General features: G+C 49.2%; 1 protein-coding gene across 2 annotated transcripts; it reads left to right on the top strand.

The window, feature by feature from the left end:
• ASCC2 (activating signal cointegrator 1 complex subunit 2) lies at positions 1-27,130 on the top strand. 2 transcript variants are annotated; one of them, XM_057410980.1, is made up of 19 exons: positions 1-36; positions 1,815-1,914; positions 2,980-3,138; positions 3,657-3,827; positions 5,455-5,584; positions 7,423-7,490; positions 9,448-9,558; positions 10,479-10,591; positions 13,269-13,343; positions 13,853-13,960; positions 15,344-15,412; positions 16,137-16,211; positions 16,880-17,063; positions 17,630-17,844; positions 19,868-19,987; positions 23,416-23,640; positions 25,361-25,472; positions 25,834-25,910; positions 26,419-27,130. In XM_057410980.1, exons 2-19 carry the CDS (start codon positions 1,834-1,836, stop codon positions 26,585-26,587), a joined length of 2,262 nt encoding a protein of 753 aa, XP_057266963.1. In that variant the 5' UTR covers positions 1-36; positions 1,815-1,833; the 3' UTR covers positions 26,588-27,130. The 2 variants fall into 2 exon arrangements, with proteins under 2 accessions (XP_057266963.1, XP_057266955.1); XM_057410972.1 differs by lacking the exon at positions 1-36 and having other exon boundaries at positions 1,545-1,914.

The following is a 27,130-nucleotide window of genomic DNA, read 5'->3' as shown; positions in this document are numbered from 1 at the left end:
CCGGAAGTGCCGTTCTTCGGCGGGACGTGGCTGCCGGTAACCAGGGGCTCGGGGGCCGCGGGATGTGGTGGGGCCGGCGGTCACCGAACGCGTGTCCGGAGCAGCGGGGCTCGCGGTGGGGCGGGCAGGGCCTGGGGAACCGCGGGGCCGGTGGCGGCAGCTGTTGGGGGCCGCGCTGGGCCGGTGGCTGGAGGGGTTCTCGGGGCTGCGGGCGGGGGGCCGGGCTGGGACGTGAGCGGGGATGTCTGCTGCTCCTGCCCGGGGTCCCTGGGGGGAGAGCGCGGGGAAGACGAGCGCTGGAGTCCCCGGAGAGGGCCAGGGCTTGGCCGCGCTCCCCAGCAGCGTGTCCCACCGCAGAGCCGCTGCTGGGACCTGGCGTGTCAAACCCTTCCTCTGCGGTGCCCGGCAGCGTGCAGCTCCCGCCGGCTCCCCGGTCTGTGCCAGGTGGGACGGCAGGGCAGGGAGTGCTCCTCATCCTGGGAAAATAAGTTCCCCGGCAAAAGTCTGGTTCCCTGTGAGGGTGCTGAGGCTCTGGCACAGGGTGCCCAGAGAAGCTGTGGCTGCCCCATCCCTGGCAGTGTTCAAGGCCAGGTTGGACACAGGGGCTTGGAGCAAGCTGCTCCAGTGGAAGGTGCCCCTGCCCATGCAGGGGTTGGAACTGGAGGAGCTTTAAGGTCCCTTCCAACCCAAACCAGGCTGGGATTCTGTGTCAGGGCTCTTTGGCTCATGCAGTGTGCCTGACATCATTAATCACGTCCTTGTAGTTGAGACCAAAGCTAGTGGGTCAGGAAAAGCACATGATAGTGATCGGGAGTGATCCCCTGTGCTGAGGATATTCCATGCTTGGGGTTATTCTCTTCTCCAGCTGAATATGCTTTTGGCCAGGGTCCACTCTCTTCCAAGATGTTTTGACTTGGAATCAAGACTCCCATGGTTTGAAATGAGACATTTTTCCCCTTGTTGCAAACACACAGGCCTGTGCAGTTTTCAGCCTGACTCCAGAAGTTTTAAGGGCCAAATTAAATGTGTTATGAGAGGAAAACCAGCAATTCTGCTGCAAAGTTGTTGGGGTGGATTTTTTTCATAGGGAAATTGTTTATCACAAGAATTGAAACCATTCTTGTTAATACCTGAACTTCTCTAACAATGCACGTAAGGGGTGTGCTTTTGAATCGCCCTCACATTTGACTTGCAGTTAATTTTAGGAGGGGAATCGAGCCTAAAAGTGCTGTTAGAACTGCAGTCGTGGTTTGGTGAGTAGGTGGGAGGTGGCAGGGGAGGGCAGGCTGTGCTTTGCAGGCTCACCCTGGGCACTCTGTCTGGAGGAGTGCTGAGTGCTTCTGCCACGTAAGCACCACAGCTATTCCTTTAATAGTATGTTGGCAGACTGTGTTTTGGTTGCCTCTCCAGTTTGGACTGTCAGGAGATAGACTGGAAGCATTAAAGAGACAGCAAAAGCCAAGAGTTGAGCCCAGCTCTTCAGGAGCTGGATTTAAATAGGAAGCTTTCATACTAAACAGTACTCCCATCTGATTTTTATTGTCCTGGATGATACCTGGGGCCTCTCACTGAGGACCAGGGCTGCAAGTAGAGCAGCACGTTACAGGTTTCTTCTGAGGTGTGTGCAGGTGGCTTCTGGGTGTTCCCTCGAGGTTTGGCATTTGGGTGGTGGATAAATTGCTTTACATAAATCCATCTCCAGGCCCTGTGTGGTACAGGAAGGCTCTGTGTGTGTAGCTTCTTTTGTTGTGCTTTCAGTTGACTGACCTTGTAAAATACACCCTGTGCTGCCTTTGGTCTTCTGTTTGCTGAAGATAGGAACAAGTCATCACAATGCCGGCGCTGCCTCTGGATGAGCTCCAGCTGACAGAAAAGGATCCCAAAACAGGGAAGATGAGAACTTTACCAGCACTGGTGAGCTGTCTTTTTCCTGAAAGCCAAAACAAAATCTTTAATAAATAAGCATCTCATGTTGAAGCTTGGGTGAAACTACCCTTTGTCTGGGATATGATGAAAGTTGGTTAGCTCACCTGTCACAAGAAGCTTTTTTGTGGTTTAATGCATTCACAGTTGAGATTTCATTTACCCACTCTTGGGGAAAAAAAAAAAAAGCCCAACTCAAACTCATTGTGTTCAACATCAACAGCAAACTGTGTCCTCCAGAGCTACTTATTTCAAGGAGCAGCAATGTAAATTTGGCTGCCATAGAGGGAATGCTTTGGGAGCTTTTGCAAGCTCTGTGTGAACTTAGCTCTGACCTAGAGCACTGGGATAATTCCATGCACTCCCTGCATCCTGTGACACTTCTGCTTGGTGAAATCAGGATATTTAATCCATGGTAACCCTTTTCTCCCAGAAATAAGAGAGAGAAAGCAGAGGGCCTTGTGGGCACATTGCAGAAGTGGGCTGCTGGCTTGAGGAGGTTCACACGTACCTGGGTGTACATGTGGGTTAAGGCAGAGCTTCAAGCTGCTGCCTGCTCTTCAGTGTGATTCTCATTCTAGGCTGGAGTATTTGGGCAAAGCCTGTTCAGTAACCCTTGGGGGAGGTCAGTGAAATGTTTCTTCTCTCTGTTTGGTGGCTGTGTCAGTTTGACTTCATGGAATGTTGTGCAAGAACCAGTTAGGAGGGAAAAGAGAGCGCAGCCGCGCTTCAGAGGCACAGCACCACGCGGCTGCTGTTTGTTCTGAAGGTGTGGGAGGGCTGCTTTGCAAGGCTTTGTTTAACAGAGTGCAAGGAGCAGCATCCACCACATTATGAAGGAAGGCCTGAAAACATTGCTGATAAATAAGGACACAAACCTGCTGGTAACCCATCTCAAAAGCTTACAAAATGGGAAGTTACCAGGGAACTGAATGGCAATTTGTATTCAAGTGCAATTTTGTGTTGGTTTCCTAATTCAGTGAGCAGTGCACATGGTAACTGGGCATTCCCGTCTCTTGGTCTGTAGTTTTAATACAGTGTTTTGGCTTTCTGCAGCACCCAGAAATAAAAGCAGATCGGTCTTTTGTGCTATACAGACCGCCACCCCTCACCAGAGACCCTGCTTTAGTGGAAGAGTTCTTGGAGAGAGCCAAATTCATTGCAGATGACCTGAACTGGCTTCTGGCTTTGCCTCATGACAAATTTTGGTGCCAGGTAAGAATTGTTTTGTGGACACTGGAGAAGGTGTTTCTAGAAGCCATGAACTTTAAACCAGTTTCATAAAGACTTGTATATGCTCCTTTTGCACTTAATGACATGACCTCCCCCTGAGTCCCCAGCAGGCACCAGCACCGCACCAGCACCTCCCATCCTTGGAAGTGTTCACACACTGTGTAGACAAAGGCCTCAGTGCCATGGATTAGTGGTGGCATTGGCAGTGCTGGGGAACGGTTGGACTTGATGAGCTTAAAGGGCTTTTCCATCCTAACTGATTCGAAGATTCTGTGTTATTTGTCAAGCATTTTAATTACTGCACCTTAGAGTGCAAAGAAAGTCCCAGTAGATTTTCCCCTGTGGATTTGAAGAGTTTGCTTGTATTTGCTGCATGTGAGGCTCCTTTTAGCACTCTAGAATGTTTTAAATCACTTTCAACTTTAGGTGGGCTTCCCCTGAGCACAGCCTGTGGATGTGTGACGTTCTCTTCTTTGTTTCCTTGTTTCTGGCGGTGCAAGGTGATTTTTGATGAGACACTTCACAAGTGTCTGGATTCCTACTTGCGCTTTGCCCCTCGCAAGTTTGATGGGGAGCTGGATTGTCACCCCGAGGTGAGCGACATGCAGAGGGGCCTTCACCGGAGTGTCTTCCTAACCTTCCTCAGGATGTCCACTCACAAGGAGTCCAAGGTGAGGATTTCATTCCCTTCCAGTTTCCCTGGGCTGGGCAGCTTAGGAAAAACACCATCAGAGGACTTAATGGTGTTCCTTGTGTGTCCAGCTGCGTTCCTCTCCCTGGCTGTTTTTATCAGCCTGTTTACTCTGTAGAGATGATAACCACGCAGAACTGAAGCATCTGAACTATGGGACGGTTTCTGAGGAAGGAGATCCAGGCAGGCAGCTCAGTAATAGCAGGTTAGCCACAGGTGGGGCTGTGATACATCCCTGGAAGAGGGAGCAAGCTGGCCACTCTGCAGCTCTGTGGCACAGGGGCTCAGTGCCACTTCCTCTGTGCTGTGCTGTGTCACATAACCTGTCCTGATCGTTGGCCTTCCTTGAACTTTCCCCAGGTTTTGGGGACACAGTGAAACTTCTCTAAATTACTGTTTTCTTGGCATGGTAATTGAAAGCCACGCTCAGCCCTAATCATGTGAGTGCAACTCCCATCGGGAGCTGTGGAATTTTCACAAGGCCTGTGGGCAGGATGGGTGAGTGAGCGAGGCGCCTTGTGTTTAAGCAATTACTCCTTGATATCCTCGGCTCATGGTGTGTTATTTAGTGCTGTATTGATTCTCTTGATTGTCACGATGGTGACGTTCAGGATGTTTTGAGGAAAGCTCTTGGAGTGGGAGGTGGAGGAGCGGGGCAGGAGCAGGTAGAAGGAATGCTGGAGCCTGCAGCTGGCACCACTTCAGCAGCAGCACTGACACCTCTGTGGTGCCTTTCATTCCAGGAGCTGATTAGATCTTACCCCTCCAGCGAGGCAGTGAGCATCTGACACCATGTTATACTTGAGTAATTGGAAGAGAATAAATAGTCTGTTGTCCTGCAGGCGGGCAGCAGGAGCCCTGGAAGTTGGCCCCAGCCAGCAGTAAGCCCTGTCCCTCAGCTGAAGCAGGGAATGTGTGTGCTGCCTTTCACTGAGGTTGGACATGTTCACCACCATAGGCACATTCTCATCTGGAAGGCCAAAGTCATGGTTTAGCTTGCTTGTTTCTCAGTGTCAGAGGCACTTGTCATGTGGAATTTTAGCCGAAATTCCTGCAGTGCTGAGAGTCGGGGGGGCTGTGTTGAGTGTTCCAGCAGTCAGGATATAGAGCTGCAGTTCCTGGGTTTGCTTCCTACTTGTCAGTGATGCAGTTGTCTTTGGTGCCTTGACTCTTCCAGGGTACCACTAACCTCAGGCTGGGATCTCAAGGGTGTTTTTCAGTGTTGGTGCCAGTGAAGCTGTTCCTGTGCCAGGTTACTCATTCCTACACCTGGGCTGAGCCATTCTTTTGTCAGTTCAGCTCTTTGGCCCTATCATGAGCCAGGTCTGGGAGCTGAATGAACTGTAGGAGCTTTTTCTTTTAACACTTAGGTTGGTGGGTTCGCTTCATGTGGGTGGGCAGTGTCATGGCAGTGACAAGCAGTGGGGATGCGGGGACAGAGGGTGCTGCAGAAGCTGGTGTAAGCAGAGTCTCTGCCTTCTATGGAACAAAATCCCAAATACACCTTTGATAGATGTTTTCACAGGTGCCAGTATAATGCTGGAGCTCTTGCAGAGCAAGATATGAATTATCCTTTAAATTACTGGGTTTGTTTTTTTATTCTGCAGGATCATTTCATCACCCCTTCTGTCTTTGGAGAAATTATTTACAATAACTTCCTGTTCGACATCCCGAAGATCTTGGATCTCTGTGTGCTTTTTGGGAAGGGAAATGGTGTCCTGCTCCAGAAGATGATCGGTTAGTTAAAGCCAAGGAACAACATGTTGCATTTTGGCATTCTGCTTACTTGTAGGGTGGCAAGTAGGGGTTTATGCCAGTGTAACTGCTCTGGAAAGGAACTGTTCAGTGGCAACAAGAATCTGTAATTTCTGCATCAGATTACTTTAGTTGTGACCTTCATTGATGTCATTGAAAGCGCTGTGTCCTGCTGCTTAGCTGTCCTGAGCTGGGCTGAGGCCATGAGGGCTCTGTAAAATCCTCACAGGGATGGGAAGGGGGAAACAACTCAACGAGTGAGCAGGGAGGGAGGAGGCTCTGACAATGGGCACAGTCTGGCATGAGTGTTCACAGAGTTGGGAGCCATGGGGAATGTGCAACGTGAGGTAATCTCTGGTCTGTGAAGCAGGAGATCTTGGAAGTCTCAGTGCAGGCCTTGATTTGTGGAGTACCTTCAAACCACAGAGCCCTCAGAGCATTGCTCAAGCTGTGCTTATCACTAGATTTCCCTGATTCTGTACAGCCACTCTGGCCAGCTCATATGAAGTAACAACTCGGCCTTACGCTCTGTATCATGAGCGTGGGGCACATTGGTTTAGCTGCTGCACTTACCCCGTGCTCCCTTCACAAGGGAACCACTTGTGATCTTTAACGTCCACCTGAGCAGATGGAAGAGAACCTGACTATGGATGAAGTGAGCTCTTCTACCTGAATTCTAACCCACATTGTCTGCCATTCGTGCAATGAAACTTTGTTCTTCCTTTAGTAGCTATTTTTGTCTCATTTCCACATTGACTAACATGAGCTCATGTGATGCAGCCAAAATGCCAGAACAGAAAAGCTTAGATAAACCTTTGTGGTTTTTAACCCCTTTATCCTCTTTCAGTAACTTCCACTCTGAATTCACCTGCCAAGCCTCAGAGGTGGCCAAGAGGCATGACAAGATAGGTATTTCCCTTTCAGAGGTGAAGCTTGGATTGTCTGGCTCTTAAAATAGTCCAAAGAAGACCCAAGTGTGTGAAACCTCATTTGAATTCTGCATATGCTCTGCATATACTCAGCACAGTAATGCTGCATGGAGGTGACCGGTGATTTGCTCACCTGATTATGTTGTGACAGTAATAGCACAGCAGTTCTGGTGTGTAATTCAGAACTCAATCAACTTCAGGTTCTTGTTGGGGTATAAATTGTTCTGAAACCTGTCTCGTAACTCTCACCCGTGCTCTGCCCTTGCATAAGGACATTAGCTCTGTTAATTTTCATGGTCTGAACAGTAACTCACAGGAAAACAGGCAGCCTCTGGGCTTACTTGCTGAGGATTTATGCTGTGCCGTTAATCAGTGGAGTATTTTGTAGAGATAATGAAGCCCTAGTAATACAACAACAGGTATTGCTAAAGCCTCATTACCCTGAAGAAATATTCTGCAGAACACTTCCCAGTGCATGCTGAGCTCTTCTCAGTAATTGAAAGTCAACTCCAGTTGTCAAATACAGGAAGCAGGAATGTTCAGGGGTAGTATTTGTGGTGTTCATTGATCCAGCTTTTGGAGAAATCATCTTGCAGCTCCTTTGCTCTGCTCTGATGAGCATATCCTTGTTAACCAGTCCTGCCGCTGCACTAGTGAGTTGACAGCAGCCCTATCAGTCAGACTGAGCAGGAGTGGAGGAAGGAGCCTTGCCTGGGTCCTAGATGGGTATTAGCTGGATTGGGAGTGGGGGTATCAGTACAGTATATCTGAGGTATCAGTACAGTACTGTACTGGGCTATCACCAGTACATCTGCTGATGCACATTTGCTTGTTGCCATGAATGTTTGAACTAATGGGAAACGGTCTCTTTTCTCCCATTTCTCTTCTCAGGAAATATATTCACTCAACAACCAAGTTACTTCAGTGACCTAGACGAAACTCTGCCCACTGTCCTCCAGGTACTGCTCTGCTGCTCAGCCCAGAGCTGGGCTTTCCTCTGGGAGTGTGGCACAGCTTAGAGGGTGCAATGGAGCAAACGTGGTCATAGGCAGGCAGAATGCATTTGCTAGTGCTTACTTTCTCGAGTTGATGCTAATGTGCCTCAGGCAGGTTTGGAACCTTCATCTAAAACAGTTTCTTGATGATGATTTCCTATGGCCTTCCTTCAGCTGCTGCTGTCTCTGCAGGTAATCTGAAGGAATGTTCATTAGGCAGCTCAAAAAGTATTCCTTGTATCCTCCACCCATCCCAAGTGGGGGAAGCACTGAAACTTAAACCAGCAAAATCGAGACCATAGACATGTCTACTTGACATAGTGGAATGGGTTAGTATTAGCACTGCAGCTGCTCAGGAGTAAATGGAATTCTCTTGGAAGGGATGCGTTGCTGCCATACAAAAGCCGTTTTGTACCTCTCCATGTCTAAGCTTTCATTTTTATGAGCAGCCTTTATATTCCCCAGACTCAGCAAGTGGGATTCATATTTAACCTGAGGGGGAAATCAAGGCACTTTGACATTTTTATAGCCTGAAAATGTCATATTTATGTACTCAAAATAAACAAACCCAAGATACCATTTACCCCAAGACACCAATAATGTCACTTCTTGAAAGCCCACATCCTTTTTTCCCAAGTGCTAAGAAACTGTTAGAGGTAAATCCCAGAGGTGATACCTTGTTTGAAAAATATCCTAGGATGCAAGACCAGACCTTCAAATGCATCAGTGGGAGGGCAGGAGAGACTCCAGGAGCTTTCTGTGATGTACCATGTTGGAGTTTCTCTGCAGAGCACTGGTTTCTTGGCTCTGTGTGTTGGTGACCACTGCAGGGCCGTGCCTGTGCATCTCAAGTGTGTGGATGTAACAGCTAGAGATCACTGATCCAGAAAACTACTGATGTGCTGACACTGTCACTGAAAGGGGTTGATACCTGTGCAGGTTCAGGAGCTTACATGCCCTCTAGAATAGCAATGAGCACCTTCAGCTGCCCATTCATATGCCTCAGGGAGGAGAGCTGCCAAATCTCTCAAGGTACAGGTGTAGAGAGTTGCTTTTAATTTGGTCCTACCCCACAGGATGTTGGCAATCCAGGACCTAATTCTGTCAGCTTCTCCCAGGCTCTTTGGTTATAAACAAGAGCCACAAACTCTGTCCTGCCAACCTGCTCACAGGAAGGCTGTGGGACTAGCTTGCAAGCAGGAGCTCATATGGTGTTAACTTCACAGTTGTCCCACTGCAAATAGGGATTCTGGGTGGCTTCCCAGTGTTGTTGCTGCCTGTTTTTTCTCACCCAGCTAAGATCTGGCTTAGAATCATAGAATAGTTTGGGTTGGACAGGACCTTAAGATCATCCAGTTCCAACCCCCCTGCCATGGGCAGGGACACCTCACACTAAACCATGGCACCCAAGGCTCTGTCCAACCTGGCCTTGAACACTGCCAGGGATGGAGCATTCACAACTTCCCTGGGCAACCCATTCCAGTGCCTCACCACCCTCACAGTAAAGAATTTCTTTCTTATATCCAATCTAAACTTCCCCTGTTTCAGTTTTAACCCATTACCCCTTGTCCTACCACTACAGTCCCTAATGAAGAGTTCCTCCCCAGCATCCTTATAGGCCCCCTTCAGATACTGGAAGGCTGCTATGAAGTCAGATTAGCTGCAGTCCCTGTCTTGGCATCACAGCCATATGCAGCTGCACTTAGCTACTTGCAAGCTGCATGGAGTCTCAGAAGTGCAGCGTGGCCCTTCCTGCTGTAGCCTGTGAGAGTCTGTTGCAACTTCTGCCTTACACAGCTCCATGTTGAATGGAAACAGTCCCAGCTTGCACACGTGATCATAGCAGTGATTGTTAACAAGGTAAAGCATCTCCTGCTGCTTTCCCTGCCTGTTTTAACGCTGCTCCCTTCTCTTGATGTAGGTGTTCAACAATATTTTGCAGCAGTGTGGTTTGCAGTGTGAAGGAGCCTCTGCTGAGCCCCAGAAATTGGAAGAAAAAGTAAATGTGACTCCAGGAAACATGCCTCTCCAGGTAGAACTGCTGCTTCTTGCCCTTTGCTGTTTGCTGCCCTGCAGACTGAGCAGTCTGGGGAGCACTGCGACCACAGAGGGTCATTCTGTTCCCAGACACGGGTGGCTCATGCAGCACATGGTTCCCTGTCATTAGTTCACTGTTTGTCATATGACTTGATGATAAAAGTCTTTCCACCCTGAGCTGGTTGCTTTCTTCTTGTGCATTTCAACTATGTCCCTTATATCGTGGGTTCTTTCTAAACCTGCCATCTCTTTCCCTTAACCAGCTTGTAGGTAACTTAACTTACTGGTAGCTGACAGAAGGCTCCACCAGAGCCCTGGCAGTGGTCAGAGTTGGTTTGGCTGTAATTCAGAAATGTTTGTTTAACAAAAGTACTTTAGTTCATTAAATAGGGGGGGGTTAGTGCTGGGTGCTGCACAAAGACAGGCCCCATGTCAGTGAGCATGCTCTGTGAAATCTTACTTACACAGCTTGTGTGTGGGAGTTGTTGCAGCTGCCCTGGAAATGCATCTTGCACTGAAATGGACCACTGAAATCATCCCTTTAATTCCTGTGTTACTGCTATGCAGTGCTTCCAGCTAGATGGGGAGCAATACTCTATGTGGAGGAGGATACATGGAGGCCAGAGCCACTGTCCAAAACAGGATATATTGAAGGTTCATGTAATTTCACAGTGTCTTGAATGTGAGCGAGCTGTGGGGATTGCATCATAAATCGTTAAAGGACAGAAGTTCTAGCATGGACATTGTCTCTGCCTCTAGACCCATTAATGTGTCATGTGTTTATAATTCATAGCAGACTCTTTGTGCAGTCAGAAGCAAGGCTTGGTCTGAACGCGGTGTGTCCCTGGTGGTTGTGTTGTGTTCCTGGGAAAACTTGCCTGGCTCTTCTCTCAGTAATTGCTCTTTCACTCTCAGGAGCTGAAGGACATTGTGCTGTACTTATGCGACACCTGCACGACACTCTGGGCGTTCCTTGATATCTTCCCATTGGCCTGCCAGACCTTCCAGAAACATGAGTTTTGTTACAGGTACATCTTGGCCCGCAGACAGAGCTGGGCTTGGTGAAGTAAAAGTACTGAATATTCTGTTGTGTCCTCGCCCAGTCCCTTTACCACTGACACTGCCATTTAATCATAAGTCAGCCTGGTTTGTGTTGAAGGGACCTTAAAGCTCCTCCAGCTCCAACCCCTGCCACGGGCAGGGACCCCTTCCACTGGAGCAGCTTGCTCCAAGCCCCTGTGTCCAACCTGGCCTTGAACACTGCCAGGGATGGGGCAGCCACAGCTTCTCTGGGCACCCTGTGCCAGCGCCTCAGCACCCTCACAGGGAAGAGCTTCTGCCTCAGAGCTCAGCTCAGTCTCCCCTCTGGCAGGTTAAAGCCATTCCCCTTGGCCTGTCCCTGCAGGCCCTTGGCAAAAAGCATATTTGCTCCTGTTTCAGGGCACAAATAACAAAATGGTGTAATGCCAGTGAGTGCTAATGAAATGAGCAGTTTGACTTGTCTTTTAGCAAATGGCTTCTGAAGCCTCAGGTGACAGTTACTGTTTTGTTGCCCCTTCCTACAGATTAGCTTCGTTTTATGAACTGACAGTGAGGTTCACACTGACAGGAATACAGAGTGATAAATAATGATTACAGGGATGTCTGGAGCTTCTCTGCTATCTGTGCACCTTCCTCATTATCCTTGAGTGATCCTAGAGCCAGGCAACCATGATGGCTTTAAAACCTACTAAACGGTACTTGGTGGGGTGGAGAGGGCAAGGAGAAAAGAGTTGTAGACAAAAGGGGCTTCCTGCTGTAGGGCCTGAAGCAAGGGAAGTGGAAAGTATTTCAGAGCGATAGTCCATCGAGGTCTGAAAAGAAATGCTTTTATTTGATGCTCTGCATGAGGCTTACGCTAGAGAATATTACTGAGGTTTGGCAGAAGCTGAGTGCCTGGGAGAGAATGACAGCTGGGTTGGCAGCTAATTCCCAGCCCAGCTCTGGATCACAGTGCAGATGAGTCAGGATGGTCTCGATGACCAAACAGCAGAGTGTGTCCCCACAGAGGCTGCAAGTCCTTGAGTGGCACTTACCCAGCTTGCTGCAGTTGTTTAATCCCCCAGACCATCTTGTAGAGTCTTGCCTTTGGTTAGGAGCCACTGTGAAGTGTTAATTTATTGTCCTTATTTCCCAGTTTTGTTTGCTTGGGAACAAGCACATGTTTGTATTTTGCTTTTGTTTCCAATTGTGTTGCAGGCCTCTGAGGCAGCACAGCTGCTGGTGGTTTATGGACCATAGGTTGAGTAATGCTGCTCTGGGGGGTGTGGGTGCCTGTCCTCCCTGGGTGTTGTGGTCCAGTTGGTTATTGAAGGCCCAGCAGATTGATGGAGTGCTGGTGGCTGTTTGAATTGGTGAGCAGCACAGCTTCCACGCTTGGTTACTCACAGGAGGAAAGCCTTTTGCTTTCAATCCTACTGCTGATGTTAGAGATGTGCTAAAATAGTCTTGATCTCTGTGCAGTGGGACGACAGCAACATTCTCATTACTTCTCAATATGGACTAATGTCTGGGGCTCTGGAGCGTGGAAAGGGAAACTGATCTATGTGTCATCCTCCTGGAACCTCTCTGTGGCTGAATCCATCTGCTGGCACTTGCTCATTTCTCTCCCTGACTAAAAGTATCAATGAGAGCTTCTGCTACATTTGCCTCAAGGATACTCATTTAGCATGTTTGGTTCTTAATAGGAGACACAGACATAATGTTCCTAATGGAGCCTCGGCCCATCAGTTCAGCGTGGCTCTCCTGCACAGTGCTGCAAATTGTGATTTGTAACAGCCAGCTACTGAGGGAGCAGCACTGGCTGTTAGTCTGCATCTCTTGGGGCTCTGTCCCTAAAGGAAGGAGTCTGTGTGAGCTGCCTGGCATGGAAAATGTGAAACTGGACCAAGCTATCTTTCTTTGTTTCCTCCCTGTGGCATCCTATTGCAACGTGCTGTTAGGCTTTCTGCATATTGAATACCTTCACCAAAGTGCCCACCTAGAGCAGAGCTGAATAGGAAGACCAGTAAGAGTTTATTGGAAATCATACCCAGTTTTGTATCTGGTTTTAGCGTAGAGCAAGATGGGGCCATGAGGATATTGGAAGGGAAGGGCGTGCTTCAGGATGGGCTAAGCATATCGGCTCCCTGCAGTCTGCGGATCTTGTTTGGGGTGTTTCTCAGTTGGGCAGGTTGTTCTTCTCTTCAGTAGTGTGGTGATGTTCAAATGCAGTTCTGTGCCTGCATCTTCAAAGATACCTTGATGACCTCAGGGTGCTGCTCTGTCTAGTGCATAGAATCCCAGCCTGGTTTGGGTTGGAAGGGACCTTAAAGCTCCTCCAGCTCCAGCTCCAACCCCTTCCACTAGAGCAGCTTGAACACTGCCAGGGATGGGGCAGCCACAGCTTCTCTGGGCACCCTGTGCCAGCGCCTCAGCACCCTCACAGGGAAGAGCTTCTGCCTCAGAGCTCATCTCAGTCTCCCCTGTGGCAGGTTAAAGCCATTCCCCTTGGCCTGTCCCTGCAGGCCCTTGGCAAAAAGCATATTTGCTCCTGTTTCAGGGTACAAATAACAAAATGGTGTAATGCCAGTGAGTGCTAATGAAATGAGCAGTTTGACTTGTCTTTTAGCAAATGACTTCTGAAGCCTCAGGTGACAGTTACTGTTTTGTTGCCCCTTCCTACAGATTAGCTTCGTTTTATGAACTGGCAGTTCCTGAGCTGGAAGCTGCAATCAAGAAGAGGCACTATGAGGACAACAGGTGAAAGTGGGTGCAGGGGCTTTGCCTCTTCTGTTCAACAGGACTCTCCAAGGGCTTAGTTAAGAATTCACTTCATGCTGCTTTACTCACCTCCACGGAGTCTTTCTGTCTTTTTTATGCTGCTTCAAAGAACTCCAGGGAGATGACTTTTCTAATTCCAAATTTCCCTGGGCAGTGGGGTGACTAATGAGTTCTTGCACTGCTGTCTGAGAAGAATTTGATGGGAGATGCATTCCAGTTATAAAAAAGCATGAAAACAGGAATATCTCTATGTGTAGATTGGTCTCTTTTTAAGGCACAGGCTGCGCTGGTGCAGTTGAGATGTCTCTGTCTAGCTGGTGATTGAGACCAGCTTTTAGTGTATGGATTTTCATTCATAACTAGGAAATGGCTCTGTTATGTGGTCCTTGCAGCAAATAAATGATTGCAGCAAATAAAGGAGCAAAGGTGTGTTAAAGATTCACATTTCTTGTGCTGATGCTAATAGTGTCTTTTTACTCTCCCTGAAGTGTCTTTGCTGATTTGTGGAGGAGAATTTCACATTCCAGAAAGAAGATGATAGAAGCTTTTCATATCCTAATAAACCAAGCCTGTCTGCAGCCCATCTTAGAAAGCAGGTATTGGCACTGGGACCTGTGGTACCAGCCAGTTATTTGATTGCCATTGAGGGGAGATTTGCTGGAGAAAATGAATGGATGTTGCTATTTTTATTGGGGTTGTAGCCATATACTTTGGCTAAGATCAGAAGTCTGTCATCCTGCACAGCAGGAATGTTCCAGAGGAAGCTGTATGATCCAGAACTGGTGTGTGTTGACCCCACTAGAGTGGGATGATGCTGTGGTCCAACAAGCTTTCTAACCTCAGCTTGTGGCTAAATTGCAAATTCTAAGGGTGTGTGTAGGCACCTTGACTGAGACACCACATTAAAAGTGATGCAGTGTTGCAGATCACTGAAAACACTCAAATCTAGATACTGGTGCCTTTACCTGGTTCTTCCCCCCTCCTCTTGTGAAAGTTGTTAGCTGATAACTCTGTGAGTAATCTCAAAATGAAGGCAAGTGTAACTGTCTCTGTGTTATAGTAGAGAAGTGAAATAGCCCAAAATCATGCTGCATATTGGGGATGGAGCCAAGAGCCTGGATCTGGATTGCAAGGCCAGTGCTCCCCTGGGCTGCTGTCTTTGCCTCTACGTGTTACAGGGTTTGAAGGTTGCTGCAGCTCATGTTCTGCTTGAATATTTGCCCTCATTTGGTATGGGTAGAGTTGTCCAAGAAGATGAGGAGGGTCTGTTGGTGGAATTCCTTATGGGAGACCTGGATTTGTTTCCTTCACTTTCTAAGGAACTGCTTTTTTCCCAGCGCTGATGTACTGCAGAGAGTGTTCAGTTTGGCTGTGGGCTTGCTGCAGCAGCAGCAGCAGTAGGAGGTTTGGGTGTTATAACACACAGGCTGCAGTAGGAATTGGCTTGGCCTGTGTTCTTACCCAGGTGAGCACATACTTTCTGGGAGGTTCACTGCTATAATCCCAAGACATATAATAAGAGCACAATTACAAAAGCACTACACACCCTGTTGTGCTTGATGCAAGTCTGGGGCATCAAAGCATGACTTGTAAAGTCTGTCTGAAGTCTTGTATTTCTAACTGTGATACAGCTGTGGACACAGCTGGCTGAAGTGTCTGCTGAAGCCAAAGAATAGTCATAGAACAGTTTGGGTTGGAAGGGACCTTCAAAGCTCATCTAGTTCCCACCCCCTGCAATGAGCAGGGACATCTTCAACTAGATCAGGCTACTCAGAACCACATCCAGCCTGGCCTTGCATGTCTTCCAGGGATGAAACTTGTTTCCATTTGACCCTTTGCTCCTCTGAAAGCCCCAAAGTGGTCTGAAATTTATTTTCAGCTGGGATTTTCCCCTGATGTATGAGCGTGACTGAGGGGGAATGTGGAGGTTGTGCAACGCTTACCACCAGTTGTTCACTCTGTGCCATTGTTTTCTGCAGCTGTGAGAACATTCAGCCTTTTATTGAGGAATTCCTCCAGATCTTCACTTCAGTGCTGCAGGAAAGGAGGTGAGTCTGGCTGCAGAGAGACCCAAAGGGAGGGTCAGCTTGCCTTCCTCTTCCATTCTTTACAGTAGAATTGCCCGAGACATTATTATGAGGTATTATGATACATTTGGGAGTTAGAAATCATTGTGACTAGTTGGGAGAGCTGCTGTGAGAGGATTTCACACTGCAGTGCAGCCTTTACTGTAAGGTGAGGAGGGTGTTGCGTGACGCTGGAGAATGTTATTCTTTGCTCTCTTTAATCCAGGCTTTCAAAGGGGAGGATAGTAATTAAGCCATTAGCTACCTGGACAGCTTAGACTATTATTACTGATCTCTGCTTTTCAGCTGAGGTGACCAGAACAGAAAAGTGTTTAGTGCTGATGCTGCAGGTGCAAAGTGAGTAAGTGGCAGAACTGGGAATTCGATTTTGGCCTCCCAACGGTGCTGTTCTGATCATGTTCAAACGTAAACTCTCTTTTCTCTGTAATGTGGCACTGGGTCTTAGCATCCTGAGGAGTGTTGCAGGGGTCTGATGGCTGGGGTGGGGTTGGTGAAGTCCTGCTGCAGAGTAATGGGAGCATAATGAGACCTGGCAGTGGATGCTGGAATCCAGTACTGGGTGAGGGGTTAGAAGTGTTCCTGCCTGAGCAGTGAGGAGGCCGAAGCAGCATGGCAGGGCCAGCAGTGTGTGACAGGTCTGCTGGTGACTGACTGTGACTGATTAAGCTTGCTTCTGGGGTTTCAGATTTCTCCGTGATTATGATAAGCTGTTTCCTGTTGAGGATGATGTCAGCCTGCTTCAGCAAGCATCCTCCACGCTGTATCCTTCACCATCACCTTGGGGCTTTGCAGACCTGGCTGCTCTTGGATTCCTTCGTGCCTGTGGCATTTCCAATATTGCTGCCTCTGGTTAAGCTGCAGGACTGGAAATGGGTGATAGAAAGTTTTCCCCTAAAAAAGAAAGGGGAGAGTCATGTGTCTATGGAGCCAGGCTGAGAGAGCTGGGCTGGTTCAGTCTGGAGAAGAGAAGGCTCCTGAAGGGGAGACCTTAGAGCAGCTCCAGTGCCTAAAGGGGCTGCAGGAAACCTGGAGAGGGGCTTGGGACAAGGGATGTAGGGACAGGCCAAGGGGAATGGCTTTAACAGAGGGGAGACTGAGCTGAGCTCTGAGGCAGAAGCTCTTCCCTGTGAGGGTGCTGAGGCGCTGGCACAGGGTGCCCAGAGAAGCTGTGGCTGCCCCATCCCTGGCAGTGTTCAAGGCCAGGTTGGACACAGGGGCTTGGAGCAAGCTGCTCTAGTGGAAGGGGTCCCTGCCCGTGGCAGGGGTTGGAGCTGGAGGAGCTTTAAGGTCCCTTCCAACCCAAATCAGGCTGGGATTCCATGAAGGTTGATAGAGGCACAGGTTTGGGGTTGCTGAAAATCTCATTGTTTCTTCAGGGTGAGGTCTGAATATGCACATCTAGAAATGTCCTTAATGGTGTCCTCTTAGAGATGAGACCAGGACAGCCTATATCCTCCAAGCAGTGGAAAGTGCATGGGAAGGGGTAGACAGGAAAAGAGAAGTCATTAAAGATCCAACACCAGCAGCAGCATCTAATGGAGCATCAGCAATACTGGATAGAACTGTTGAAGACATGGAAGGGCTCAGGGCTGGATATGTGTCAGAGGATGAGGTGAGTAGACCTGTGTGGACTGGGTCCTGTTCTTTCTGTCCTTGCCTCATTCATCTGTGAAGAGAGGATTGGTTTGCTCAGGTTTGGGGCTTACGGGAGATTGTCTCATTTCTTACCTTTGCTAGATTTCAGTGCAGCCCCATGTGCCTTGTGAAATGAGAAGCCATAAAGCCACACCTTGAGCCTGGCTTTATCTTGGAGCACATTGCCTCTAACATCTGTTGGCTTGGGCTTTCTGTTGCTGTGGTGTATTCAAATACTGTGCCTCATCACTGTAGTTCATGTGTGTATTCATTAATGCACAGTTCATAGGTTATTTGAGGAAGGGATTCCCCAGAGTGTCCTCTCTGATCTGGGGACAGAGAAAACCAGTTGGGTGCTCAAGGCTATGTCGTAGACCTTGTGCAGTATAAACAGCTTTTGATGATTTCTCTTCTTTTGAATTCTTTGTGATTAAATTCAGATAACCCAGGCTGCTGCTTTCCCTTTTCATAACATGCCTTCCTGCCTCCCCTCAGCTGCTGGCTGTCCCCAGTAATGCCCCCACTTCTGTTTGGTATCTGCAGTGTGCCGGTGCAGCGGCTGCGCCCATCGCCAGGGTCTCAGGAGTGGAGCTGGACTCACTGATCTCTCAAGTGAAAGACTTGCTGCCAGACCTTGGTGAGGGCTTCATCCTGGCCTGCCTGGAAGAGTACAGTTACAATGCAGAGCAAGTCATCAACAACATCCTAGAAGAGAAGCTGGAGCCATACTTGGATAAGCTGGACCGAACAATGCAAAGGCAAGGGACAGCTTCTGGCATGGGTTTGATGTCATTTGGGGTTTTTTGTTTGTGGGTTATCATTTAACAGAGGGCTGGAGCAGCTCTGCTCTGGAGCCAGGCTGAGAGAGCTGGGCTGGGTCAGCCTGGAGAAGAGAAGGCTCCTGAAGGGGAGACCTGAGAGCAGCTCCAGTGCCTGAAGGGGCTGCAGGAAAGCTGGAGAGGGGCTTGGGACAAGGGATGTAGGGACAGGCCAAGGGGAATGGCTTGAACCTGCCAGAGGGGAGACTGAGCTGAGCTCTTAGGCAGAAGCTCTTCCCTGTGAGGGTGCTGAGGCGCTGGCCCAGGGTGCCCAGAGAAGCTGTGGCTGCCCCATCCCTGGCAGTGCTCAAAGCCAGGTTGGACACAGGGACTTGGAGCAAGCTGCTCTAGTGGAAGGTGTCCCTGCCCATGGCAGGGGTTGGAGCTGGAGGAGCTTTAAGGTCCCTTCCAACCCAAACCAGGCTGGGATTCTGTGATTCCATGAACATCATGCTTACTGAGGGTTAGACACTTGTAGAGCTCTAAGAAATTGAATGTGCATTTTGGGGGGATAGGTAGCTGCAGTGAGAGCTTCTCACTGCTATAGCTTTCTGCCCTCATTTGTGTCCCTGCTCAGCATTTCAACAGAGCAGATGCTGGGTTGTGTTTTGTGATGGGGGATAAAAACACTTGTACATTAAATGGTCACTTCAGAACCATTAAAATTGCATCATGGGGACACTGGCTTGGGCTGGGCAACAGAATGTGTTGTCTTCAAAAGCTATTAAAGTTATTTTGCTACAGAGGCCAGGGTAATAGTCGTTAACTCCCAGAGGTCCTGCAGGAAAGGGCATCTTCAGAGGAACTGATTAATCCCAAATTCCACCTGCAGGATTGAATATAGTATTTGACAGGCTCCTGTTTTGTGAGGGAATTTAAAGCAGGGAGAGACTGGAGGTGCAGTTCAGATCCATTTTCATCCACCCTCTGACAGGCTTTCCCTGGCTTGTACCTGGGACGCAGGACTCATAGCTGGCAGTGGGATTGAGCTGTTGGAGTTTGCCTGCAGCTGCCAGCACGTGTTTGTGCTGCACCAGCAGTTTCTGCCTGAGCCTCAGGATGTGAATGTGCTGTTTGTTCACATTTCGTGGGGGAATGGGCAGACTGTCTCATTGTGCCATTCAAAAGGAAAGCATCTCTATCAGGAAAACCATATAAAATATCTTAGTCTTGCAACAATCTTGGTGCTCTCACAGTCACATCTGCTGACTTGGGCGCAAATGGTGGCTGGCTTTTTGGAAGGGTTGGGGTTTTTCTGCCAAGCCAGCAGTTACAGAAGATAGGGCTGGATTTAGTTTTTTTTTTCCTGCCTTTTGCATCTTGAAACAAAGCTGTCAGTTCAATAGCAAATGTGGAACTGGGATCAGGGCTGGGTTTAGGAGTGAGCAGAGCAGCGTCTGCAGCCAACAGCTGAGCTCACAGCCCCAACACAATGAATGTAAAAATAATACTCCTTTGACTTACAAGTTGAACAAATGTAAGCCTGGAACGCTGAGAGAACGGTAGGAAGATAAATATCCTGAAATCAGCAGCAGCAAATTACTGGAATCTTTTCCAGTGTGTAATTCATCACACTTAGTGCCTGGCTTTGCTGAGTCGCTGTTCTGAGATCAGGCAGCCTGGTGACATTCTGTGCTACTCATGGTTTTATTCATTCTTAAATGAACAAAAGAGTTTTCCTGTTGCTTTCTGTAAGTTGCTTTATTTTGCCCCAAAAGATAAGCTTCAGAAATGGTGCCTTTTATCTCACACCAATGCCCCATAGTGGTTGCACATGTACTACAGCGTGGCTGTGAAAGGAAGGAGTTGTAACCTGTGACCTAGCACCACATAGTGGACCTTGGCATGTAGTGGGTGACTTGGAGGCTGACAAGGATAACCCAAGGCCTCGGGAAGGAGAGGACTTGGTCTTCCCCAGCTCACCTTTGGTTTTATTCTCTCTTTCTCTTTTCTCTTCTACCAGGCAGCTGAAGCCAGACCCGACTCCTCTGGTCACTTCTCGCTATAATGTTTTCCAGAATGATGAGTTTGATGTTTTCAGTAGGGATTCAGTGGATGTTTCTCGGATCCAGAAGGGCAAGAGGTGAGTATCGTGCACCCTTTATTAACCCTGTCTGTTGGGAGGGATGGTACCTGCAACCCTGCAATTCTATTTCTCATACAAACCTCCTGCAGGTCTGTGTGGTGGGGGTAAGGCTGAGCAAAAAGGTTTCCCACCTCTTTCTTTGGGAAAGTGAACTGAATTGTTATTAGTGGGTTGGTTTCAGTTAGTGGGTTTCCTAATGGGCTTTCCTCTGTGTGCTGCTAGAGAGGGCTCTGCCAAGCTCCTTTGTAATGTTGGGCTCTTGCTTCTTGGTCTGGAAGTTAAACCTGCACTGAAGAGCAAACCTTGCAGAGCAGCCACCTCTGCGAGCCAGGGGGGACTCGGAACTGAGAGTGAAGAGTGATCTGATTTCAATACCCATCTCCTTCACAGTCTGACCGTGCTCAGGGGTGCAAACTACTTTTGTTCCACTGCTGTAAGCTTCCTGCAGCAGGGCATTTTTTTTGCTTTCTGCCCAGTTTGGCACGTTGTGCTGTGCCATACTCTTACAGATTTAGGTTAGAACATTGCCCTGCTGGCTCCCGTTGATGTCACCTCTAGAACATCCCTGACTTGTTTCAGGTTCTTCTGGAACACTTCAACTTGCCGAGCGTGATGGTTACTTTGGTGTGGATTTATACAGAATGTAAATAGAAGTCTGTAAATTGAGCCCTGTGATCCTGGGAGCTCCCACTTAAGGTTTTGTTTGCAAAGCTGCCCCAGACTCTCAGGAGAAAACTGCTTCTGTCCCCAGGTCCAGTCCAGCAGCCTCTCAGCAGCAGTGCTGTAGTGTTTCTACTTGATTTCTCTCTGGCCAAGGCAATGACTTTGGAGGTGCCCATAGCTAAGTACTCATAGGCACAACCTTTCTCCTCATGGTGTTGCCTTGCTCAGAGTGCAGGCAGTGACTGTCAGCAGGAGGCTTGTGTGTTTCGTTACCTCCCATCTCCCCAGAGCCTTGCACATGTGGATAGTGCTGCAGCAGCTGGACAAGGCCAGAGGGCACTGTCCCAGGTTCAGCCAGTGTATGGGATAACCCTGCTGGGAGCTCCCTCTGCAGATCGCTTGAAGAACTTGGAAAGTTGCAAGGTCAGCTCTGGGGCCACAGCACAAGAGGGACGTGGAGCTGTTGGAGTGAGTGCAGAGGAGGCCATGGAGCTGCTGCGGGGGCTGGAGCAGCTCTGCTCTGGAGCCAGGCTGAGAGAGCTGGGCTGGGTCAGCCTGGAGAAGAGAAGGCTCCTGAAGGGGAGACCTGAGAGCAGCTCCAGTGCCTGAAGGGGCTGCAGGAAAGCTGGAGAGGGGCTTGAGACAAGGGATGTAGGGACAGGCCAAGGGGAATGGCTTTAACCTGCCCGAGGGGAGACTGAGATGAGCTCTTAGGCAGAAGCTCTTCCCTGGGAGGGTGCTGAGGCGCTGGCCCAGGGTGCCCAGAGAAGCTGTGGCTGCCCCATCCCTGGCAGTGTTCAAGGGCAGGTTGGACACAGGGGCTTGGAGCAAGCTGCTCTAGTGGAAGGTGTCCCTGCCCGTGACAGGGGTTGGAGCTGGAGGAGCTTTAAGATCCCTCCCATCCCAGACCAGGCTGGGATTCCATGATCCCTGATCTGGGTGGTGGCACCCTGCTCCTGTGGCATTGCTGTCTGGCTGCTGCCAGGGAGGCTCTATCTTCTCTCAAGCAGTGACATCACTCCTTGGGAAGTTGTCACTCTTTGCTGTGCTGTTCCATGAGTGCTCAGCATTATCCTCTGACTGCCGATATTCCTGGTGTCTCTTGGCCTCCCTCAGGCTGCGTCTTCCTGATGAAACAGTTGTTCTTAGACAGCTTGTGCTTATGTGTAGAGTGGTGTTGCTGCCTAAGCGTGATATCTCCAGAGCCTGTGTGGATAAGCATAAGCAGCTTTGGGCAGGGAGTGTTAATGTGAAAGCGAGAGCCACGCCAGGATGAAGAGAGAAACAAGCACGAGGAAGCGAACATACGAGCATACATGTCATTCTTTGCTGATCCTGAAAAGTGATCCCACTTGTCTGTGCCTGTCCAGCCATAATTGCTGGCTGAATCTGTCACCTGAAGTCCTGCACACCATGGGACTAGAGGAGTTATCCCACTGCTTTTCCTGGAACTGGTGCCTGAAACATTTCCTTGCAGCTCTTCTGCAGTCATCAGACCAGCTCAGCAGGAGACAATTACCAAACACTTAGTTCAGGCTCATGTTGAATACCAACGGATGTTATCCCAGCTGGGTATGTGTGAACTAACCACATGCTTTGTAGGGCATTTTTGCAGCTAAATGCAGGCAGGTACCAGAGTGAGTCATGGAAGAGAGGGAACCACATCTATCCATAAGGTTACTGCTTGATGTTCTTAATGAAGATCAGCCTGCTTAGATGACTTCCCCTGGGCTTGCTCTGTGTCACATAAGTTTGTCTGTTCTGGAGTCACTGCAGTCTGTTAGGGACAGGCTCTTTCTTTGTTAATATCCAGATGCCAAAGCACCACTGATGCGTGTTCCTCCTGGACTCTGAGGGCTGCAAGTTGTCATGTGAATACTTGACAGTGGAATCCCTCATTGCTTTGCTGTAAGCATGTGCTTGGCCAGCCTGAAAAATGGCACTTCAAAGGCTTTATGCTTATGCAGTGTGAGACACAGCATCTTTGTAATACCTCTATCAGAATTCTGTTTCTTGGTCCTCCCTTTAAAATGGCTATCACTGACTCACCTCCTACATTCACAAAGTACATGCTTTGAGACAGGTTGAATCAGTCACAAGTCTACTCTGGGTTGTTCTTTTCCAGCGTTAGTTGGCTGAGTCCTTGCTGCAGTGCTCATTTTTGGCTCTCCCCATCTATCTCCATAGTTTGCAATCTCTCTCATTTGCAAGCTGAGGTTCCTGGCTGTAGGAACTCGGGTGTCTGCAGCAGTGACTCTAACACAGGTCTCTGCTTGCGGCTGTGCTGCTGCTGCAGTGAGACGATGCTGCAGCAGGGTGTTAGAGGGCACTCTGGGCCTGGCAGAGCTGGTTTGTAGGCTGGAGCCTTCACCCCCACAGCCTCTCATTCAAGATGCATGGGATTTCTTGTGGTGTTTGAATCTTGGCCTGAAAATTGCAGCTTGAGTATAATTGCATTTGGCCTCCCTAAAAGCTTCCTTTCAGTCTGAAATGACAGTGTTGGTGTCCAGTTCCTGTTCTTATCTGGGCAATCTTGCTGGGCTTCTGTTTAAGAATGACTTTGTTCCAAGCCAGGGGAGGCTGGTTTTAGTAACCAGACAAACAGCCCTATTGTAGATCAGAGGGGAAATAGGCTTAAGTAGCACTTACGGAGTTTGAAGTGAGACTTCTGTTCCTCCAGCTTCCACTTACTAACGCGGTGGGGGGGTGAATTAACTTCTCAGGAAGGTTTTTACACACGTTTCTGTTCCTGTGGAGTGCAGGAGGGAGAAGGACACCACCAGAAGTTTGCTGAATGACAAGCGCCTGGTTGCTGAGCAGAAGGAGCGCTACAGCCAGTACAGGCTGGTGGTGGAGGAGCTGCCTGTGCAGCAGGGAGAGGCTCAGCTCTACGGGGAGGACTACGAGGACGAGTACGACGACACTTATGATGGAAACCAAGTGGGGGCAAATGATGCTGACTCAGATGATGAGCTCATCAGTAGGAGGTAGGTGCTGTGGCTTCAGTGGATGGGAGGATGATGGGAATGGCCACCTATGGCTCACACAAGCCTGTTCAGCACTGGCTTTCAGCTTCATTTCTCAATGAGGATGTGTGTGCTTCAAGCCAGCACTTTCTCTGGTGCTGCCACTTTCTCTGTAACATGGCAGGAGGGAGATCTGGGTCTCTCCTCTCCTGTCAGTAGGAGTGTTGCTGTGGCGTGCACCCAGGACATTCTCAGGCTCCCGCTTTGTGTGTCTGCAGGACACAGGCATTCCCTCAGCTAATCAACACATCTAAGAGGGGAATTCGCTGTTGTGTTGAACTTGCACTCAGCAGCACTTCTGCTCGTAGGCAACGCTCCTGCAGCGGGGGAAATGGGCTCTCTGGAATACTGAGGAGTGCAGCTGGTGGTTAGAGGGGAATTGCAGCATTCAGAAAGCTGAGCAATGCGGATGCTGCTCCTTCCAACCCTCTCTGACACCTCTGAGTGCTGACACCTGGAATCCAGTCCTTGCAGGACCGCACAGCACCCTGCACAAGGACAGGCAGCTGGGACAGCTGTAGGGAGCAAAGGGTTACTTTGGGCTGGGGATTGGAGAATATTTGTTCTAGAAATAAGAGCCAGAGACAGAAATCCTGTGTTTCAGAAATGCTAAACCAGCTTCTAAAAGCGGCCTTTAAAATTCTGGCATACTACGAAGATGTCTCCGTTTCTAACCTCAACCCAGAATGCATCTTTGGGCTTCCTTTGTCCCTTTCACTATAGTTTTCTCCCTCTCCTAAAGCATGGTGAGGCTTCAGCTTAAATCCTTTAGTGGTTTGCCTGTAACAGTGTGGTACTTGGGTCTTTTCCCCCTGTTTCAGGTGCTCACTGCTCCTAGGGAAAAGCAGGAGGAACAATTAGTGGATGTTCCTGTGGAAAACTAGATCTGTAGGTTTGAAGTAACAAAGACATTTCTGGTTTTACATTTATTTCTGTGACAGTGGGATGGTGGATCTGAATTCCAATAGAATTTAACCACACACACACATATATATATGTGTATATATATATATATATCAAAGAAGAGCTATAGGTATGTGGTGAATTCTGCCTCCACCCCCTCAGGCCCTTTGCTGCTCTGCATGTTCAGGGTGATTCACAAAGCTTGATGGATTTCTCCAACTGTTTCTCCCTGTATAAAACTGGGGTAGGGCCCAGCCATAAAACTAGAGCTCTGTGGATGACCACTGACCAGTCCTAGAGGTTCCAGAGCACAGCATTTCCTGAGCATTAATGTTTCTGTCTGAGTTTAAGCTTGAGGTTTGAGGGTTTATCTTTGTACAACAGATGCTCCCCGACTGGTGAGCTAAAGCCTAGCAAAGTTTACTTCTGCTTAGTACTGCCCTGGGGCTGGGGCTGGATCCCCACCTCCCAGAGGAAGCACTTGTTTCCTTGGAGAAATTCCTTGTGAGGTTTCAGGTTTTTCCTGACCTGCTCCTTTGCAACCATAATGATGCTCAGTAACAACTTCATAGTGAACATTCCCAGTGAAGAACATGGATTCAGCAGTTGTCCGTAGTAAAGGTGTCATTTTCTATCTGGCTCTTCAGAAAAAGCAGCAAGGCCATGGAACCTGTGGATTGTCATTTTTGGAAGCTGGGATGCAAACCCAGAAGGATGCTGCTGCTCACTTGGTGGCTGCACTGTCTCCATTGCTGACTATTTGTGTCTTAATTCTCAGGCCGTTCACAATTCCTCAGGTCTTGAGAACTAAAGGGCAGGAGGAAGGACAGGAGGAAGAGGAAGAGGATGAAGAGGAGGAGGAGGAGGAAGCTGAAAAGGAAAGAACAAAGGTGATACTTAGTTTGTGGTTGGAGTTGGGTTAAGACTTACTGTATGTCTTACCTGCCTCACCTCTATGGAGAGGTTTCATCTCCTTTATTCCAAAGACAGGTGATGCCAGCAGCACGCTTTGAAGGTGTCATGGTCTGCTGTCATGGATATATTGTAAATGGGGATGTTGATGGTGTTGCTGGCTGAGGAGGAAAGTCTCAGTCAGGTTTAGAGTCACTGACACCAATTCTGACGGCTCAGCCAGAAGAGATAATGGACAGTGCACTGACTGTGTTCCATGGTCTGGCAGAATCCTGTCCTGCTCTAGGCTTTGGCAGGATCTGCTGAGTTTACTGACCTCCTCCCTCCCTTCCATGGTAGGACCATTTTGTGCAGGACCCAGCAGTACTGCGGGAGCGAGCTGAAGCGAGGCGCCTGGCTTTCCTTGCGAGGAAGGGGTGAGTAAGCACCAGCCTCCATGGGGTGAAACAGTGGCTCTGCAGGTAGTAGGAGTTGTTGGAGGGTATCCTGCTCCTTAACATCCCTGTATGTCAGGGTCACTGCTGTGGTGGTGGTGAACTTCCTCACCCAGCTTCTACTTCACTGGTGGTTGTTCTGTCCCATCAAATGGGTAGGAATGTCCCTTTATCATACACAGCAGAACCCTGTGCAAGATAGGCTCTGGGAGAGCACAGCTTCCCAGAGCTTGAACGGCTCCCACAGGGATTCTGGGACAGTTTAATAGCTGATTTTGGATGTCAGACTTGATGTGTTGAAGGCCATGGTCCTTGTGTGGCTACTGCTGGTCTTGGCTGTTACAGAAGCCCTGCAGAGCTGGGCTGAGCCGAGGTTCAAGGCCGGATGCCCGAACTCCTCCTCACACCCACCTGCTTCCTGGGATCGGTGGATTTTTGCCCCGCCAGGGTGCAGTGTGCTGCTTGTGATGTCCTTTTCTGTGTACTTCAGGTACAAGCACGACAGCTCTGCTGTGGTTGGGAACGTGAAGGGCCACGGGCAGAACCGGGAGACGGTGCAGGAACGGAGGAAGAAGGAAGCGAACAAAAGCACAAGAGCGAACCACAACCGCCGCGCCATGGCTGACAGGAAGCGCAGTAAAGGCATGATCCCCTCCTGAGAGACTCTTCTGCCTGCTGGTGTTGCATCACCCCCAGCCCTCTGCCTGGGAGGAGGCCATTGAGCTCCATTCCCTCAGCGCTGCCTTAGCTCAGGGCTGTCATCATCACCTGGCACTTTGGCTCATGTGGAGCTGCAGGTCCTGTGGGTGCTCACAGGAAGGAGCTGCCTCTGGGCCGGCCCTGACTGCTCTCTGGGTCAGAGTGTGTATGCCCCTGGGCTGCACCAGCCCTGCCTTTCCTTTTGTACTATTTATAATTCTGAGAACTTTATTTTCCTACGGGCTCCATGCACCCTCCCCAACACCCAGGTGGGTTTCCAGGCCCCTCCAAGAGCCAGGCTTCCCAGGAACAGCCCTCACAGCTTTCTGCTCTGCTGAAATGCCTTATCCTGAGGTACAACTGGAAGGCTGGTAGGAAAACACTGGGGCTCTTCCCGTTGTTGGCAGACACAGGAGTTCAGGTGAATAAGACCTGATAAATCTCTGTCCCTCCAGCGAGGTGTGTGAAAACAGAATGTGCAAATAAATGATTTGGATCTTTTA

This window comes from Pezoporus wallicus, unplaced genomic scaffold (genome assembly GCF_028554395.1).
Source record: "Pezoporus wallicus isolate ANWC-B61680 ecotype Strahan unplaced genomic scaffold, APGP_CSIRO_Pwel_v1 contig_8226, whole genome shotgun sequence".
Taxonomy (NCBI): Eukaryota; Metazoa; Chordata; class Aves; order Psittaciformes; family Psittacidae; genus Pezoporus; species Pezoporus wallicus.
This window is presented reverse-complemented; position numbering and strand designations above follow the sequence as displayed.